The 20,554-nt window shown below is 40.4% G+C and overlaps 1 protein-coding gene across 7 annotated transcripts in view; it reads left to right on the top strand.

The window, feature by feature from the left end:
* The window catches only part of KDM4C (lysine demethylase 4C), a 409,700-nt gene that overhangs the window by 328,497 nt on the left and 60,649 nt on the right, over positions 1-20,554 (top strand). For all 7 annotated transcript variants that reach the window (XR_009495540.1, XR_009495541.1, XM_015472464.3 and 4 more), the window contains one exon: positions 15,708-15,893. Coding sequence is in view for 5 of the 7 variants with exons in the window: in XM_015472464.3 (XP_015327950.2) it covers positions 15,708-15,893 (186 nt within the window). In the remaining 2 variants the exon portion in view is untranslated. The remainder of the gene's footprint in view (positions 1-15,707; positions 15,894-20,554) is intronic.

The following is a 20,554-nucleotide window of genomic DNA, read 5'->3' as shown; positions in this document are numbered from 1 at the left end:
ATCAAAGGAAGGAAATGGAGGTATGAATTTCAGGATGAACTGGATCATCCTCATCTTTTAAAAAAGTAACATGAGTGATAGAAGATGGCCACACTTTGGTTTTACGATTGCCAGGGAGCCATAATAGAAGCAGTAAATGTCTCAGAGTTCTTTCACACATCTGCTTTGGTAATTAACTGTTCTGTTGAAAGGATCTCACAGAAATGGAATTTTTTAAATATTGAGAAAATTCCATTAAGAAATAGAGGGAGAATGAAAAGCTCATTATAAAAGCCATGCTAAGAATAGGCAAGATGTGGCCCACATCTGAAAAATGTTTACTTTGAATTGCAATGTACTTTTCAGAGTACATTCAAGTTAACATTCAAGTTAATGTTCCCACACTCTGGTTGAAGAGTTAATTGCTGGGCCAGTCTAATACCTGTTTGAATTTGTTCGGCCAATTTTTCATGACAAAACCATTGTAGATAATGTAGATAAGGTATTGTTATTTTCATGAAGACAGTCTGCATGAGTAGAATTACTTTATTCCTCTTGCAGCTGTACACCTTTTGTGACCCATTCATGGTTAGTTGCAGAGACAGGGGAGCTGAAGGTCGTACACAGTGTCACAGTGTCTTTGGTTCACTGTGGGAGCAAATCTGCCAGTTCTGATTTTGAAATGTTAGCAGACAAAAAGTTGAACTCTTTTTCCTATTATTAATTTTTATTACTGTAAAAACAGTAAAACAACAACAACAACAAAAAGTTAGGATTCCAATAATTACGATGTTTCCCATTTTTGCTTATTCACTGAAATATGTGGTGATTATAATCACTGTGCTCATTCATGATGATTTGGGGTATTTTTAATTGTTCTGGGTCAAGGGTCCTTAACTCTTGTTTCTTGGGCTTTTTTGGCAGTTTTTGGTAAAGACTGTGGATATTTCTTCAAAAAATGTTTTAAAATATTAAAAATACGTAGGATTTTAGAGTAAACAATAATATTGAAGTACACATTAAAATATTTTCAAAGTTAGTTTGTAATATGATAATGTAATTTTTTTTAATCAGTGCAATAAATAATAAGATGTGGCAAATCTGTAGTTATATAGTGTCAAAACGACTGTGAGCATCAGTATTTTGATATTGAAGATGAAGGGGCAGACAGGGCAGTTGAGGAACTTTATGCCTTGTGGTCCCTGCTATCTGGGTGAAGGAGGAGGCTCAGTTGTCTTTAGACTGTGAAGCTTTGGGCTGGGGTTCAAGAGTAGTAAGGTTTGGGAACAGATGGAGTAGGCTTGCTTGGCTCTTACTGTGTCCTGGGGACTGAGAGATCTTTTGTATATGTTACTCCTTTGAACCCTGAGCATGGCTTCATGAGGAGTGGTGGTTGTCCCTTTTACTCAAGCAGTAAAACAGCTAAGCTTGAAGAGATTACTCACAAATAGGTCACTGGAAAAGATATTGACCATTTACTAGTCCTCAGAGTAAGTCTGGGCTTTCCTGGTGCCTCAGACGGTAAACAACCCGCTTATAATGCAGGAGACCCGGGTTTGATCCCTGAGTCAGGAGCATCTCCTGGAGAAAGGAATGGCACCCACTCTAATATTCTTTCCTAGAGAATTTCATAGGTAGAGGAGCCTGGTGGGCTACAGACCATGGGATCTCAAAGGTCAGACATGACTGTGCGACTGACACTTTAGAGGAAGTCTATCTAAATAATCCAGAAGCAATATCCTGGTTAGTAAATCAGTACGAGGCCACAGTGGGTGCAAGGTTAGGATTCAGTCCTAAACCTTTGACCAGAGCCTGTTTTACTGCCTTTTGTCAATTATTCCTTCAACTGACCACTTGAGATTGAAACCCCACATTTGTCTCATCACTGCGAGGCAATTTCTCATCCAGAAGCAGAAGAGATGGGCGCTGGAGGGACAGTGTTCACACAGAGGTCTGTACCCTGACCCAGCTCTTTTCAGAGCTGCAGTTTTCCACACCAGAGAGGGAGAGGGTCTTTCTCAGAAAGACCACCTGTGACATGTCTACTCCATGTTGACCTAATAGCTTTTCATCACCACTTCCCTCCTCAGTTTTATTTGGACACATGGTTCCGGGGTATTTTAACTTAAGCGTAAATTTTCTCACTGTCGTCTGCTGCTGCTATAATTGAAAGACTAGAGGCAAAGAGGTTGGGGCAGGCCACAGACAGAACAGTTCTTGGGTGACAGTTCCTAACAAGGGTCAGATGTGTTCAGGGGTGTTGGGGCAACTTCTGGTGTTCAGGGCAGAAAGCATACCCCAGCGTCTTGCCTTGTGTAATGATCAAAGAAAAATCATGAGATCTCTTTATTTTTCCTTTTCCCAACCATTGAAATAAGTACCATTCACCAAGATAAGTATATTCAGCAGGAGTATAGATAAATGTTCATTTAAACTGTTAAAAAAGTGCCTGTGGGAAGTCAGATGAGAGAGGCAATTGAAACATGGCTTGTGGGACCCAATTCCTTCATTGCAGATTAGTGAATGGAAGATGACTTTACTGGTTCCTCTCAGACCTCACCAGTGAACACAATTTCAGTAAATATACAGAGAAACAGGCATTTCAGAAACATACACACACCTCTCTCACAAAAACCTTGAACAAAACAACCCTGCAACCTTTCATAGTGTTGAATGTTTACACTGTCTCAAAACAAATATTGCTAAGGATAATTAGTCTTTATCTTTGATTTAGGGTTTTTTTTTTTTTCCTGTCAGATATCTTTAGGCCTTCAGGCTCAGGGCCAGAAATAAATAGAAAATACGTCCTAGTCCTTGATTTGATAATGCCAATAGCAAGTCATATCTGATATTCATAATAAATAAAGTTTTTTTTTTTTTGTCTGTCCTTGAAACAGCAGGAAGCTTGTAAAAACCAGCCTTCCTAAATTATATCAAACAGGAAATTTGTGTTTTCTTTTTAGATTTAACACGGAGAAATAAATGATTAATTTATTACCATTTCCAACATTAATTCAGGGTGAAGATTCTCCTAAGTCACAGGCAACCTCACAAATTTGTGTAGATTTATAGGGTGGGGAGGACAGATTAGTGACTAAGCAGGACCCCGTTGTACCAGAAAGAGCAGTGCTTTTTTTTTAAAGGATATAATTCAGTAATTTTGAGTTCAATTAAATGCTTTATTCGAGGAGAGTAAGAATTCCTGTCTGATCTCTTGTAAACAATAATTTCAAATAATGAAATTTCCTCTAGGAAACAGGTGCTCTTTCATATTAACATGAAAATAAATAGAAATGCAAATACGGAAGTACTTACACAATGTTGATTTTGTGGTTTAGGAGGCTTGCTTTCCCCTCCCGTCGGCTGAAAGATGTTTAGTGACAATAAGTACTCAGAATAAGATTTGTTCTAAAGCTCTTTATATGCTATAATTGTATGCCCTCTTTGCCCTTTAAATCTGAAATAAACTTGAAGTATGAGCTCAAACAGACTGTTAGAGAAGTAGAAATGATAAGTGATTGATTTTTCTCAGCATAAATAACATTGCCTATTCTGTGATTCAGCAAATGCTGCTTTATACTATCAGTGAAGTGCCTCTTTCAACATGAGATTGTGATGTTACCTTTAATATTTAATTTACTTGCAATGCTGCTTATAGGTCTGGCTTTTCTGCACCGCCCAGGTAGTAAGTGCAGAGGGGAAGCTCTGTTTTCTGCTGCAGGGGTGGTGGGAAAAGGGCAGGAGACCTTCAGGGACATGACTTCTCATCCCTCCACTTCAGTTTGTTCGGGCCATGTTATTTTGTCATTCTTGTGACTAGCCCTTGTGCCTATGCTGAGCTAGATTCAAAACCAGGTCTGTCTGACTTGCTGGTGTGTGCTTCTAATTACTGTGAAATACTGTCCACATAGGGAAGACAGGAGAGTGTGGTGTCTGGTCAAGGCACTTCCCAGATTTAGTCTGTGTGCATGCCAGGGGCCCTTGATAACAAGACGAGTAGGATTTGTCCAATCCCCAATGAGCGAAAGATGGATGAATAGTCATGCCTGGGCAACAGGCATTCTTAATGCCCAGGGTTGTTCAGACTTCCTGGGTGGGCTGGTCTGGAGACTTGCTTGGTTGCTAAAGCCACACAGAGAACTGTAAAAAATAGTAGTAGTCCTGTTTTCCATCTAAAAAGTAGCTTCCACTACTAAGCCACAATCATTCTCTCACCTTGGCAAGTAACAGTGCAGTTTATATCAGGGTACCATCCAAGACCCTCCGAGATTGTGCCTTTCCAGCCTGTCATCCTTTAGCTGTGCTCACACTTCTCAACTCAGTTTTGCTTCATAGTCTCCCCGCCTCTTAGCTTTGTGACATTTGTCTAGAACATCCTCCCCTCTTCTCCATCCCACCGCATGTGGACTGGCTGAAACCTGCTGGTCTTTCAAGGCGAGTTCAAAGTCCACCCGCTCTTGCTGACTCCTCCAGTTCTCTGAAACCCACTGGACAGTTTCTCAGAGCCATGTGGGGGACACCATGTCTCCACTGCCACTGCAGGCTCAGCCAGCATGCAGCACGTCCTCCACACCTCCAAGACAGCATCTGACCTACTGCAGGAGCATTGCACTGAGCCTCTGAAATTAATTACAGGGAACTTCTCACTTGGGAGAAACCCACTTTGTACTTCGTTACAAGTTTCCAGGAGTCAACCTGAGGAACTGATCCAGTGGTGCCTGGACTTTGTGACTTGTGGCCATCAGTTGAGAGTGGTGCACACAGCTGTCTGAGCATCCTGCCACCTGGCCTGAGCCATCCAAGTGGAATCGTACCTCCTCCCTTGTCCTGTGTTTGTATACCTCTGTGGCTGTGAAGTTCCTCCTCCATGACACCTTTTTCTTAGTAGGAGTGTTGTGAAGGGCAGGGGTGCAGGTAGCTAACTGCTCAGGTGCACATGCCGGCCTCTCCTTTGTTCTGCTAGTCCAGCCATGTCTCCTTCCAGTCTCCTTCCATGTCTCCTTCATCTTGCTTATTTTGATGACCATGGCAATACTTTTGCCCAGTTCTTTTTAAAAAACTTTTAATTTTGTATTAGGATATAGCCAATTAACAATGCTGTAATAGTTTCAGGTGAACAGTGAAGGGACTCAGCCATACATATACATGTATCCATTCTCCCCCCAGACTCCCCTTCCATACAAGATGTCACTTAACATTGAATAGAGCTCCCTATGCTGTACAGTAGGTCCTTGTTGGTTATCCATTTTAAATATAGCAGTATGTACATGTCCATCCCAAACTCACTCACTATCCCTTCTCCCATCCTTCCCTTTGGCAACCATAAATTTGTTCTATAACTCTGTCACTAAAGAGAGAAGAACTAAAGAGCCTCTTGATAAGAGTGAAAGAGGAGAGTGAAAAAGTTGGCTTAAAGCTCAGCATTCAGAAAACAAAGATCATGGCATCCAGCCCCTTCACTTCGTGGTAAATAGATGGGGAAACAGTGGAAACAGTGGCTGACTGTATTTTTGGGGGCTCCAAAATCACTGCAGATGGTGATTGCAGCCATGAAATTAAAAGACGCTTACTCCTTGGAAGAAACGTTATGACCAACCTAGAAAAACAGCATATTAAAAAGCAGAGACATTACTTTGCCAACAAAAGTCCGTCTAGTCAAGGCTATGGTTTTTCCAGTAGTCATGTATGGATGTGAGAGTTGGACTGTAAAGAAAGCTGAGCACCAAAGAATTGATGCTTTTGAACTGTGGTGTTGGAGAAGACTCTTGAGAATCCCTTGGATGGCAGGGAGAGCCAACCAGTCCATCCTAAAGATCAATCCTGAGTGTTCATTGGAAGGACTGATGTTGAAGCCGAAACTCCAATACTTTGGCCACCTGATGAGAAGAGCTGACTCATTTGAAAAGACCCTGATGCTGGGAAAGATTGATGGTGGGAGGAGAAGGGGATGACAGAGGATGAGATAGTTGGATGGCATCACCGACTCAATGGACATGAGTTTGAGTAAACTCCAGGAGTTGCTGATGGACAGGGAGGCCTGGCTTGCTGCGGTCCATGGGGTCGCAAAGAGTTGGACATGACTGAGCGACTGAACTGAACTGAACTCTTATCACAGCTCTTTTTGTATGCCAAATTAAGCTTCTTGAATACTCAGAGCACATTTTTTTCATTTATGTACCTCCTTTTGCATTTTTCAGAATGCTTTTTATATGGAAGATATTTAATAGATATTGAGATAGCTAAAAGAATGAACTGGCATGTTATATATAATGAGAAAGTATGACAAGGCTGTCTGTTTAACCTATACACTGAGCACATCATGAGAAATGCCGAGCTAGATGAGTTACAAGCTGAAATCAAGATAGGCGGGAGAAACATCAACATCCTCAGATATGTGGGTGATACCACTCTAATGGCAGAAAGCAAAGATCAGCTAAAGAACCTATAGATGAAGGTGAGGGAGGAGAGCTTAAGGCCAAATAGTAAAAAAAAAAAAACTAAGATCATGGCATCTGGCCCCATTACTGCATGACAAATAGAAGGGGAAAAGTGACAGAAGTAGTGACAGATTTCTTTCACTTGGGCTCTAAAATCACTGCGGATGGTGACTGCAGACATGAAATTAGAAGATGAATCCTTCTTGGCAAGAAAGTGATGACAAACTTAGTGTGTTGAAAAGGTCCATATAGTCAAGGCTATGATCTTCTCACTGGTCACGTATGTTTGTGAGAACTGGAGAGAACTGGACCATAAAGAAGGCGGAACGCAAAGAATTGATGCCTTCAAACTGTGGTGCTGCAGAAGACTCCTGAGAGTCCCTTGGACAGCAAGGAGATCAAACCAGTCAATCTTAAGGGAGTTGAGCCCTGAATATTCTGGAAGGACTGATGCTAAAGCTGAAGCTCCAATATTTTGGTCATCTGATACGAACAGACAGCTCATTGGAAAAGTCCGTGATGCTGGGAAAGATTGGGAGCAGAAAGAGAAGAGGATGTCAGAGGATGAGATGGCTGGATGGCATCACCAATGCAGTGAATGTGAACTTGGGCAAACTCTGGGAGATGGTGAGGGACAAGGAGGCCTGGTATGCTGCAGTCCATGGGGTCGCAAAGAGTTGGACATGACTGGGTGACTGGACAACAGCACCTACAGTATAATAAGGAAACAATCCTTCATTTAATCAGTGGATCTTTATTGAGCACTTCCTATGTGCAGTGTTCTAGGACTGGGATTAAAAGATGCTTCCGAAAGATTCCTGTTTAGTGATCTTTGGTGTTTCTGCTGATCCAAAATTAAAAAAAAAAAAAAAAAAGTGTGACTGGGCTGTTGACATAATACTTTTCAAGAGTCATCTGTTAGTTTGTCAGTTTGTATCTGAACTGCTGTGGCCTTTCCAGTTGTAGAATCCTTTTGTGATTCTTATTTAATGTTTCCTGGGGCCAACAATGCCTCCCTTGCTTATTTTCAGTGAGTGTAGCCTCTGTCTGATCCCCGCCACCTCTGCCTGCTTTTCTTAGCTCCATCTCTTGGCCTGATGAACTCACCCTCTGTCCTTTCCCCTCTTGCCTGCTCTTGCCTTTTTCTTAGCATCTCACTTTTTGTGGGGTGAATCTCAACAAACTAAAAGCAATGAGATAAATGGCTTCTGATACATATCATAAATAAGGATTTAATTCAACACACTTGACAAATTGTGAGCCATTTGTTTTAATGTTCTAAACTTGAAGAGTAGAAATAACTTTTCTTGATGGGGTTGTGGAGAGGCAGAGTAGTCGCCATGTTATGAGCTGATGCACGAGTATTCAGAATTGAGTTTTACTGTATCATTTCATGATGTCTGCCGGTTGTATTAATAACATCCTTAGACTGCTGAAAGCAGAACAATTCTGTCTGGCCCGAGTGGCATGAGACTGCATATGAATTGCTGCCCCTCACTATAGCAGCCCACACCTGCAGTGTGAGTTCACTGTGGAGACCTCGGTTTTCAACCTTCCCCACTCCTTCCTTCCCCAACCACTCTTTAGTTCTCTGGGTAAACTGATTTCTCTCAGTAACAATCTACTCCTCTCTCTGCCCCTTCTGAATCTTGCTTTCATATGACAGTTCTTACATTCTGCTTTTCCTTCTGCTTGAGTTGTTTACTTGTCTGTCTCCTTCCCTGGGTTGCAAGCTCCTTGCTGTAGATCTTAGGCTTCCTTATACAGTGTTCCCCCAGTGCTGGCCATTATTGGCACATGAGTGATTGACTTAATGAGTACTAATGAGCAGACCATACATTTTACAGGTAGAATAAAAAGAAAAGAAAGTTTCTGTTTTAAAATATATATGTAAGGATGTGGAGTACAATCAAAGTTTCAACCTCAGTCCTCTGACTTGCCTGCAACAATAGTGATATCCATTGAGTCCAATTTGATTCCCTGTTGGGACTGGAAATGTTAGCTTGCCGTGGAGTTACCTGGCAAAAGTATCTTTGGAAAGGAAAAGAAAAAAGAAATTAGGTAATATCAGTTGTTACTTGCCTGATTAGGAAATACTAATTAAAAGTACTTGTGCCTCTTTTGGAGGCTTATTTATGGAAGCAAAAGGATCACAAAGTTGACAAAACAACAATGAAATCATATTACAAATCAGATTAAAAAAGAAAAGGGAAGAGGATGTGCTTTGAACCTCTAACTCCTTCACAGCTCATCATTTTTTGATGCCCTTTGCCAGGATGTGCACACTAAGAATCTAATGATACACAAAGCCTCATTGCCAGATACTTCATTAATTCCTCAACCCATTAGGAGCCTTAATAGCCTATGCCATTGGAATAAGTATGGAAATCCTGTCCCCCAAGAAAGTACAGTCCTCTATAAATCATACTCGCCTGAGGATTCTCTCAGCCCTTGACACAGCAGAATAGATGAAAAAATATTGTACCTCCTGAATTTCCTTATACTAGAGGCTCTCGGAATAATCGGCACCCCTTAACCCTTTAACCCTCCAACCCAGTGTGCGATCCCTGGGTCAGCAGCATCAGTATCAGTGGCAACTTGTCAGAAATGCAAATTCAGTACCCCCAGCCCAGACACACTGAAACTCTGAGGGTAGGGCCCATGATCTGTGTTTTAGGCAGGCCTCTCAGTGATTCTGAAGTCCTCTGACATTTCTGGTGGCATAGTTATATGTAGAATCTTTTTTCGCTGATGAAGAAACAGGTGAGCAAGTTTATAACTTGATCAAAATGTACTTGCTTAGATTTAGTTGAATTCAACAAACACTGAGCAGCTCTTATGCCCCAGACATCCCTTCTAGAAAACCGTAAAGGCGGATGACACCTTATCATTGTTACTCTGTAGGGTCCTCTGTGTCAGCACTTTCCTGCTATGCTGTGTTGGTCTCCCTTGGACATTAGCACCTCCTCCGCTTGTTCAGGAGCACCCCAAGCGATGGCCCTCTAGGCTGCATCATTGAATTTCTCAAACCTCTTATTAATTGTTTTCCAGAAACTGGCTCCTCATTCCTTTCCCAGTGGGTCACTGCCACCTCAAAGAGGAACTGCAGGAAGAATGGCCCTGTCTTTCCAAACCTTCTGTGCTTTTAAGTGCCCAGCAATCTTACGGTTCACAAGTTCTCTTCAGTCCCCATCCCTCTAGAGATTGGTGTCACCTCGTCCTTCTTCTATTTTAAGACTTAAGCAGATGATAGAGAAGTTCTTTCCCACAGCAGACAGTGTCCAGCCCTGGCCTTGTGTGAGTAGCTCTGTTTAAAGGAGGATATAGAATCTCTGTCAACAAAGGATAAGAGTAAAAACACTTACATTTAGCTTCCTCTTAATAGCCACTTGGCTATAGTCCAAGTCCTTATCATCCTGTGGTTTCATAACAGTATCTTTCTCCACCAGTCTGTTCTTTATCCACCTTGCTGTTAGATCCATGAAGTTGCTCAGTTGTGTCCAACTCTTTGTGACCCCATGGACTGTAGCCCACCAGGCTCCTCCATCCATGGGATTTTCTAGGCAAGAATACTGGAGTGGGTTGCCATTTCCTTCTCCAGGGGATCTTCCCGACCCGGGGATCGAACCCAGGTCTCCCGCATTGCGGGAAGACGCTTTACCATCTGAGCCACCAGGGAATCAAATAATAATTCTGTCATTTCACAGCTCACTTCAAATATGTGCCTGTGGCTTATTGCAGGGGTCAGATACTAGGGCCTGTGCTTGTTGTAAATAAAATTTTATTGGAACACGACTATGCCCATCAGTTCAGTTCAGTTGCTCAGTCTTGTCCTATTCTTTGTGACCCCATGAACCGCAGCACGACCATGCCCATCATTTGTGGATTATCTGTGCCTGCTTTTACACTGCAGCTGACCCTTGAACAACATGGGTTTAAACTGCGTAGTCCATGTATCTGTGGATTTTTTTTCAGTACATGTATTGTAAAAGTTTTTGGAGATTTGCATCAATTTGAAAAAACTTGCAGATGAACCACGTAGTTTAAAAATATGGGAAAAAATTAAGGAAATGTTAGGTATGTCATGAATGCATAAACTATCACAGATACTAGTAGATACTAGTCGATTTTATCATTTATTACCATTAAATATACAGAAATCTATTATAAAAAGTTAAAATTTTTCATGTGTTACACAAACACAGACCAGACAAACCCCACCCATTACACTAGGGTGTCATAAAGCAATCATATTACTGCTTCTTCATTATTAATGCATGAATTATTATACTTGTAAATAAATATGAATTTTTTAAACGTGTTTTAATTTTTGATGCCTAGTGTTAGTGATACGATTAACATCTACAGTGTTTCATATCATAGGAGACAATTTGGTGTAGATATTAACAAACAATTCCTCTTATTAACAGATGAGATAATCTTAAGTATGGATATACAGTACTGTAAACGTATTTTGTCTTCTTTATGAGTATTTTAATAATGTTTTCTCTAGTTTATTTTAAGAATATATAAACTTATAACGGAGAAGGCAATGGCACCCCACTCCAGTACTCTTGCCTGGAAAATCCCATGGACAGAGGAGCCTGGTAGGCTGTAGTCCATGGGGTCGCTAGAGTCGGACACGACTGAGCGACTTCACTTTCACTTTTCACTTTTCACTTTCATGCATTGGAGAAGGAAATGGCAACCCACTCCAGTGTTCTTGCCTGGAGAATCCCCGGGATGGGGAAGCCTGGTGGGCTGCCATCTATGGGGTCGCACAGAGTCGGACACGACTGAAGGGACTCAGCAGCAGAAACCTATAACATACCAGATAGGTGTTAATCAATTATTTACGTTATCATTAAGGCTTCGGTAAGTTATTATTAGTTCAGTTTTGGGTGAGTCAAAAGTTACTTGATTTTTGACTGTGCAGAGGTTGGGTTGGTGTCCCTAATCCCCATATCGTTCAGTTCAAGTACACAGTGCAGAGTTGAGTAGTTGCAGCTGACACTGGCACACAAGCCTAAAATATTTATCTGGCACTTTAAGAAAAAGTTCACTACCCTAGTCTATAAAATAAAATTTAGTCTGTTTACACTTAACATACTGAATGATTGGGTTTAGTTCTGCGAATTTCCAGTGTGTTTTTTTCCTTTGCTTCCACCTGTTCTGTGTTTCTGTTTCTTTCTTTTTCATGTCTTTGTTTGAATTTATTATTTTTCCTTATTCTGTTTTTTTTCCCCCCACTTTTGGCTCTTTTAACCTTTTTCCAGTCAATTCAAGAACATTAGAACATTAAATGTTTATTTAACTTCATTTTTACCACTTCTGCCATACATGCTACAATTGTCATCTATTCAAATTCTCTTTGTATTTCAAACCCAGAGGACATTACTATTATTGTTTATAAAGTCCATATTCATTTAGATTTATCCACATATTTAGCTTCTTGGTTAATCTTTAGTTCTTCTTGCATACTTCTGATCCTTGACTGTGGGGGAAAAAATCTGTTTGCCCTAATGTTTGAAAGAAAATTAGGCTGGATGTAGACCTAATTTAATTTTCCTCTATAAATTGGAAAACATTGTTTCATTGTCTTTTAGCACTCACTGTTGCAGACTAGAGATCTGATGGTAATCTGATTTTTCTCTTTTATTCTTTGGAAGATTTGGGAATTTTCTCTCTTTATTTGGAAATCTAAGATGTGTTTAGGTTATTTAAAAAAATCAATCCTATTTGTTGGGTCTTTTTTCAGGTCACGATTTTTTCTGTTATTTTCTCTTTTTATTTTCATCTAGAATGCCTCTTAGAGAGACAGTAGAACATCTGGATCTCTTTTCCATACTCCTTAGCCTTTGTGTTTCATTTTCCTTCTTTTTGATCTTTTCTTCTGTGTTCTGTACAATCTCTGGGCTCCATCTTTCAGTTGCTAATTTGATCTTCATTGGAATCCATTCCAGAATTCGACACATCTTGTTTTTTTTAATATTTTTAATTTTAGAACTGTAACTTGTTACTGTTTTTGTTTAGTTGATGCAATATAGTTTGGACTCTCTATCATAGTATGTCTATATCTCTCTTAACTAATCTTCTGTTTCCCATTACCTGATTCCTTAGGCCAACTTTTCTGTAAGTATAGCACTTCTTGTTCATGGCATTGTTTTCCTTCAAGTGTTTGTGATTTTTAAAGTATATGATTGTATTCTGGTTGCGTACTTTTTTTTCTATTAGCCCAAATGAGAATCCACTTGTCCTACTGGTGAATGATAGCTCAGCTCACAGTACTCGGGTTCAGATCAGATTGGTTTACTTCACCTACTGGTGATAAGTGGGGGCAGGGTGGACCATGGAGCTGGCTTGGCAGTGGGTCACTTGTCTTTTTTTTTTTTTTAACCCATTGGGAAAGATTTTAATTATTTATTTATTTATTTTTTTAAATTTTATTTTATTTTTAAACTTTACATAATTGTATTAGTTTTGCCAAATATCAAAATGAATCCACTACAGGTTATTTTTAATAAATTTTAATTATTTGCTTTTACTCTTGGTATTGGCCTTGCCAGAACTGCCTCCACAGAGATACCTAGGAATAGTTTTTACTGAGGCTCTCGTTCCTGGAATTAAGTGCTCCATTTTTTGTTAGTTAGTGCTGTTGTGGTTTCACTCATTTTCATATCTCTTTATTTATTTAGGGTTTGGGACTGGAGAGTTTATAGCAGGGGCTAAGTCCGCTATCTTGATCTAGTCAGCATTGCATTTCTTTAAAGCCTTCTTCCTTCTGTTGCCCCCAGGCATACCCTCGTTGCACTGGTCATTCTAATTCCATATAGCATTTTATTTCTACTTCTTTCATAGTACTTAATTTTATTCTAATTTGCAACATTCTAGAAAGTGTCTTATGTGTCCTTTACCCTGTTGAGTTAAATTCCATAGCCCAGCAGTGTAGGTGTCAAATTGCCACAGATGCTTCAGCCAGGGTGAAGCACAGTTGGTTTAGTAGCAAGCAATGAAACTGTGATGTTGGAGAAGACTCCTTGGACTGCAAGGAGATCAAACCAGTCAATCCTAAAAGAAATCAATCCTGAATATTCATTGGAAGGACTGATGCTGAAGCTGAAGTTCCAATACTTTGGCCACCTAATGCAAAGAACTGACTCATTAGAAAAAACCCTGATGCTGGGAAAGATTGAGGACAGGAGGCGAAGGGGACAACAGAGGACAAGATGGTTGGATGGCATCGCCGACTCAATGGGCATGAATTTGAGCAAGCTCCAGGAGATGGTGATGGACAGGGAAGCCTGGAGTGCTGCAGTCCATGGGGTCACAAACAGTCGGACACCACCGAGTGACTGAACAACAACAAAAGTGAAACTGGGGTTCGGAAGTACTATATAGCTGTTCTGCAACATACAAAATGGCTCCTCTACCAAGTTTTGCAGAATCCTCTGTCTCTGCAAGAACTTCGTTAATGTTTAGGTCAAACTTCCCAACTCCATGAAATAAACATCCTCTAAAGCATGGTATTACAATAGTCTGAAGTTGGGGTGACTTTCTAAGGATCATGGATCTATCCTTAGAAATCGCCCCATGCGGTCTTCCTGGAAAAGGAGGCATTTCCCTTACAAAATTCCAAGGATTGAGTTATTACTGAGCTTAAATGTATACTGTCTGTCTCCTTCCTTCTTTCTGGAGTTGCTGTTTATTCAGGAAGTTAACTGTAAAAGAGGCTGACAAGCTTGGAGTTATCAATTCATTAATTAGCTAAGTCATAATACTCTTCCTTATTCTTGATTCTGTCTAATTAGTAAAATAGGAAATAATTTCTCCTTTCATACATCTGTCAGTATCTGAGTTTATTCAAACACTGACCTCACTGTGGTATGATTAGGCTCTTAAAAGATTATCTGATTATGCCTGGGGTTTCTGATATGAGGTCTTGCTGCTTTACCTGTCATCATATTTTGAATGGTTGGAGTTGAGAAAAAAGATACCAGAATACTAAGAATTACCAGGAATATACTGAACCTAATACCAAGAATTTGCCAAAGAGATATCAAGATGTTAAATAATGCTTTTATTCACATTATAATGGGTCTTATTTTAGTTCTTTGGGAAGATGAATCAAAATGACATGAAATAAAAGAAGAGATCCAGTTGGAGGCCATTATTACACTGGGCAAGACACCATGGACCAAGATCGTGGCAGTTGGTGTAGATGAGTAGAGTGAAATCAGAATAAGATTAAGGTGCAGAATCTATAAGACTGAAGGTGCTGATCAGATGTGAGGGCGAAGAAGAGTTAGAAGTTTACCGCACACGGTTTGGTGCAAGTCGGTGATAAAATGTTACAGTCCTCTAAGGGCATTGAGCGCAAGTATCTTTTTTTGTCTCAGGAAGGAAAATGTACCTATAAAAGAAAAGTTGAGCTTTTTGATCATTCTGTTTCTTTTGGTTTCTGAACCTGATCCTACATTGTTCTACAACTCTTTTTTCCTAATTGTCAAGTATTAGTTCACAAATCTTGCATTTAGTGAAGCTATTTGATTTTATTCCATCTCTCATAACAAATGTACTGATAACGTTTAGGGCTAATCGTATGCAATTTAATTTTCAAATTGCGGTAATTATTATTGCTGTTTTTATTTCCATTCTTTCTTTCTCAGGCATAGTCAGCTATAGATACTCAACAAAATTATGCCCTTTGGGGTGATTTTCAGTTTTCTCACTTTGGGAGGCATATTTTTGTTTCAGTAATGAAGGGTTCAGATTTGGATTATTAAACACTTGAGCCATAGTTTCCACATTGGCCCATTTAACACTTTACATTTCCTTGTAAATAGAAACCTTAGCCCATCTGTGTGCCATTTGGGTATTTTTGAAGACCTCATCTAATTTAGGAGAATATGTGCCTGTTTGATGTACAGAAAAGCCCGCCAGTCAGGCGGTAAAAGAGAAATAGCTTCAGTGTTCATGGATGACTTACAGGAGCAACCAGGGGGCCTTTCCCTCAGCTCTAAGCATGGAGAAGCATGTGCAGAAGGGCTTGGCTTTCCTAACCGCAAGGAGTGTTTCAGCATATGTCTTGTAGGATGTGGCCATATTGGCATGTCTCCTTGAAGGTATGTGGCTCGTATTGCCACAGTCAATCTCACCACTAGGGCCCCTGGAGATCAGGCCTTGCTGATATCATCAGTGTTCTTCCTCTCTAAAAGTTGTTATGCTGTGAAATGTGGAAATTCGCTGAGTTAAGAGTTTGAATTGACAGTCTTCTTTGTTTTAATCCTCCAGAAATGCATGTTCTGCAGACACCGGGTTAAGAAGGTCTCTGGAGCTTGCATCCAGTGTTCCTATGGGCGTTGCCCGGCCTCCTTCCACGTCACATGTGCTCACGCTGCTGGGGTGCTGATGGAGCCTGATGATTGGCCATATGTCGTGAACATCACGTGCTTCCGACATAAGATCAACCCAAACGTGGTAAGACCTGCTCTCCCTTTGCTGATGCCAAGACTGCATGTGAATCCCCTCCTGTATATCCCCCAAGTCTAGCATGCTCTACTCTGTAATGTTACTCATTGATGATGTGTCTAGAGCGTACATCTCTTGAGGACAGGGATTATACATTATTATTTACTAGTAGTTGTCCAAGACCCATTAGTGTCTGGCACATGCTAGATGCAGCACATATTTATGAGTTGAATGAGTGAATGAACAGATGAATGGATAAAACTCTTTGTGACTGTTCTGGTTTGGGGTCTGTATACAGGGCTGCTGAGTATGGTTGTACAGATTATGCACTGCACATATCCAGAATGAGGGTGAGAGCATTTCTGAGAAGACACTGATGTGAAAACATCTCCTGAGATCCTGCAGTGTTTAATCCAGACACCTGTACACTCTGGTCTTGGGGGTTTATTTCCTCTCTTCTAGAAGAAAACAAAGAGCAGTAACACAGTAAGGGGAGGGAGAGGGTGGTCCCAAACATTTAAGGACATGCTGCCTGAGATGGGATAAGCTAGAGGCAGCACAGAGGCACCAGGAGAAGTAAGGACAAGCTCAGAAAAGGAGAAGAGAAGTACACACATCAGCATTTTCTGCCTTTTCCATTTCACTCAGGATTGAACCTGTTTCTAGGAAAAGAATGTTTGCAACAAACTAACATGTGAATTCAACTGTAATTCAGTTTACCTGTCCTTGGTGAATGGACTCTTTCCTCTGTTTCAAAGGCTTAGAATAATTCAGACAGTGCAGAGATGGTTGCTATGCCTTGGTTAGCTTTTCTGATCACCATCATTGTCTGTGGCTTTCAATGAAGAGGCTGAAGCATCCTATTGACCCTCAGTTTCACTCATGTGCTGAAGGTCCCAGGAAGCTTGGCCATAGACCATTTGCAGCCTCACATGCTTGTCCCGTGTCTCTAATTACCTCCGATGAGCAGCCTGCCAGGTCACTACCATGGACTGGGGAGCCATGACCCCTATACAACACATCTCTCGGCTTTTTGATTGCAGCAGCTTCTTCTCGTGTCTTGAGAAATACTTGATGTTTGTGGGTTGGGTCTTGGTGTGGATGCATGTGAATGTGCAAGTGTAGAAAATGACATCACAAACTGTCACGTCTAATTTAAAGTTCTTTTCCATTGTCGTAGGCCTCAAGTTACATATTCATTCGTGTTTTTTCCTTAATTTCTTGAGTTGATGCGCTCTTGCTAAGAATAGTACATGTACTCAGCAGAAAACCCACTTTAGCAACTTTAAAAAATTAAGCTAATAACACATTGCGTTACTGGCACTTTGCCATTTACGGTGCAGTCACTAACATTACCTCATCAGACGACTCATGAGGATACATTTTGAGATGTGAACCAGGTCACAGCCTCTGGAGTCAGAGTTGTTGCCGTTCACACTTACATTCTGCCAGGAGCACGTGTACAGCCGTGTGTGCGTTCTTCTCGCTGAGCCTCGGCTTCCTTGTCTGCAATGGCGTGCCCACCTTATCGTGTGGTTTTCAGTTCACCTCACAGTGTAAGCCCTAAGAAAATGAAAGTTGTATTACTGCTTTCTCTTTTTTATTACTTCCACTGCTGCTGTTGCTGCTCCATTCCTTTGTGAACTGGCCACATGAGTAATGCTATCCTCACTTCAAGGATAGGAAGCCCAAGTTAGAGAGGTTCAGTTTTTTGCCCAAATATTCAGTTAATGAGCGACAGGTGCTGGAATGTACATATGTTTTCAGCCCGTAGTCTACTGTTTGTTGAATTCCACACCCCAAACCTCAAGTGGCACTAGAGGTGTTCATTTGAACCTTTGCTTGGGATCATATATTCCCTTTTTAATATTCCAGAGCTCTGTGGTTACTGATGATTATATTGAAGTTGCTGTTACAGAGATCCAGGTGTTTAATCAGGACCTCATTCCTCTTAACTCTGATGTGTTTGATTCAGTCAGGTTTATGTTACTAATGTGTTTCATAAATGATGATGAAAGGGAAAATATTTGACTTTGAGATGATTTAGAAACTACTCTTCCCTATAGATCACTTCAGAACTTGGTATACTTTGTAAAGGGTGGGGGGGAAATCATATAATTTACAGCATTACATGTGGTGGGCTTTCTCTATGAGGAAAATATTTTAGTGTTCATAAATTGCCTTTGCAAAATTCTCTAGGTGGAAGCACTGTGAACACTGGATTTCTGAAATACATTCCTGGTAGCTAATACTTATCCATTATTCTTAATTAGACTCCAGGTATGGATTCCTCCCAAAAATGTTTGACAACTAACTCGAGGGAATCCATAGACTCTGGGAACTTTGGTTAAGAGCATTGTAATTACCCTTATTGCATTAAATGTTCTTTCCTTTTTCAAGCGTAAAAAAATTGAACTTCACTCAAGTATCTCTCTTTGTGTAAGTTGTGAATGCCAGGGGATACACTCCTCAGAGTCAGAAGTGTAGTTTGTCTGTGTTCTCGACCATGCTGGGATTGTTTGGTAGTAACAGGCAACTGCTGAATCATAGCAGTGAAAAAACTCGTGAGATGAAGTCCAGGCTAACTTGGCAACCCATCACAGGCGTTGCTGAGAGTAGAGGATGCTTGACCAATTTAGGTGAAATGAAGTATAAAACTACAGTTACTTCAGTACTCCAGTTTTACTTTTTTTTTTTTGCATCTTCCATTATTTGCTTTTTGCATTCAAAAGGACCATTTTAAAGTGCATTCTACTTCTCCTTTAATGCCATAAATTATTTTAAATACACTAGCTTATTCAGTGTTGTTGATCTTTGGGTATAAAATCACTCTGGATAATGGTACAAAAATTTCATCTGATTTATTATAATGCACTTTTCCATTGGACAATAAACATACTCTGTGGTTAGAATGATAGTATTGGGGAAAATAGGTAGCTTTCAAATCCTTTATTATTATTTACTTATGGCTGTACTGGATCTTCATTGATGCGTAGACTCGAAGGTACGTGGGCTTCAGTAGCTATAGCATGTGAGCTCAGTACTTGTGCATCCGGGCCTAGTTGCTCTGGGGCACGTGGAATCTTCCTGGACCAGGGGTTGAACCCTTGTCCGCTGCATCCACAGGTGGGTTCTTAACAAATGGACCACCAAGGAGTCCAGCTTTCAGATTCTTGAAGTAGAAAGGAGCATGTTATAGTATGTGCACCGCTAGCCCCCCACCCCCACCCCCATCTCTGGTCCCTGTTATTTTAACCTAAATTTTAGTGTAGAGTTTTCAGTATTTTTGTCAAACATATATTTTTTGATTGGTACCTGCTTTCTTGCAAGTATGAGGTTTTACTCATGTGTGCTTGTGTATGTGCACATGTGGTAATGTCAGTAGTGTTGTGATACTTGACCATCCTTTGCCATGATCCACTGTGGCCTCTTTCTGGGCTCTATTTCTGAAGGTTCCATTGGATGTATTCCTAACCCACTCACATGCATATTGAATAGATGTTTGTAAGGAAAAGACAGAGAACACAATAAATGGTAAAAATGGTTTTGAAACTGGGAGCTTTGGAAGCATTTCTTATTCAAAGCAAACAATGAACTACTCACAAATTTTATACTTCCTACAAAGTACAGTCACTGACTGTCTCCTCACACCTGAGTTAACTAGACAGATGTCAGTGGAAGAGACGCCTGAATAACGAAAGGCAGCAGAGCTGAGAAAGATGGCATGCACTAATTTTTTTTCAAGCAAATTACTTCAATAAACCTTCATATTAGATTATAGTGTTTGTTCCATGTATGCAGTATTGGAGCTCCAGAATTCCTTGTACTTTATGTATTAATAAGTTGTAAAAAGCAAGGCGCCTCTAATACAGTCTTTTACAAGGTACATCGTTTTTGTCTTAATACCCTCTCCTGTCAAAGACATTTGAGAAATTTATTTCCTTTATCATTTACTAAGTTGTGGCTTCTAATGTGGAGATAGACACCTATTCAAAAAGAGAGGAAGAATTTGAGTAGAGAAAACATCTTAGTGGTCAATTTTTTTTTCCTACTGTTTGGTATATTTTTTCCACCTTTTCTATTATTTTAGCTAGATCATTATATTTAGTAGATTTAACCAGTGTTTTATCTTTTAAATTAGTACTCAGCAATCCATAGAAGCTTCTTGGTATAAATTTGTTGAAATAGCTCTCTAATGCTAGGGAATGAGCTTAGTGGACAAAAGAGAGGTAGTATTTATTGAGCATCTTTTATCAAGCATGTGTTAGAGATTTTACGTGAGCACCTTTTTTCAAGGCAATATTCTTGGTGTGGACATGGGAAAGTAGTGGTTATGTTGGCTTCTGTTTCGGCCCCTCCCACTCCGAAAGGTTCTCTTGTCTCTTTAGCTCACCTTCATGTTCTATTCTATGTAGCATTCATCTTTGTTGTAGAACTTGAATCCTTGCTCAACACTTGCTGACTTCTTTCCCTGCTTGTGTCTTCAGGTGAGCAGCCCAGGAAAGCTTCACTAACTAACTCCTTCCCTGCCATCACTGTGCGTGGCTCAGGACAGGAGGGGACACCTGCATTGCCCAGGATTTGGTGAAGGACTTGGAGCAAGGCAGCCCTTCTGGTTAATCCATGCTTGTGTAACTAACCTTTGGGTGGTAATGGGGTGAGAATATCTG

The sequence above is a fragment of the Bos taurus genome, chromosome 8, assembly GCF_002263795.3.
Source record: "Bos taurus isolate L1 Dominette 01449 registration number 42190680 breed Hereford chromosome 8, ARS-UCD2.0, whole genome shotgun sequence".
NCBI classification, from domain to species: domain Eukaryota; kingdom Metazoa; phylum Chordata; class Mammalia; order Artiodactyla; family Bovidae; genus Bos; species Bos taurus.
This window is presented reverse-complemented; position numbering and strand designations above follow the sequence as displayed.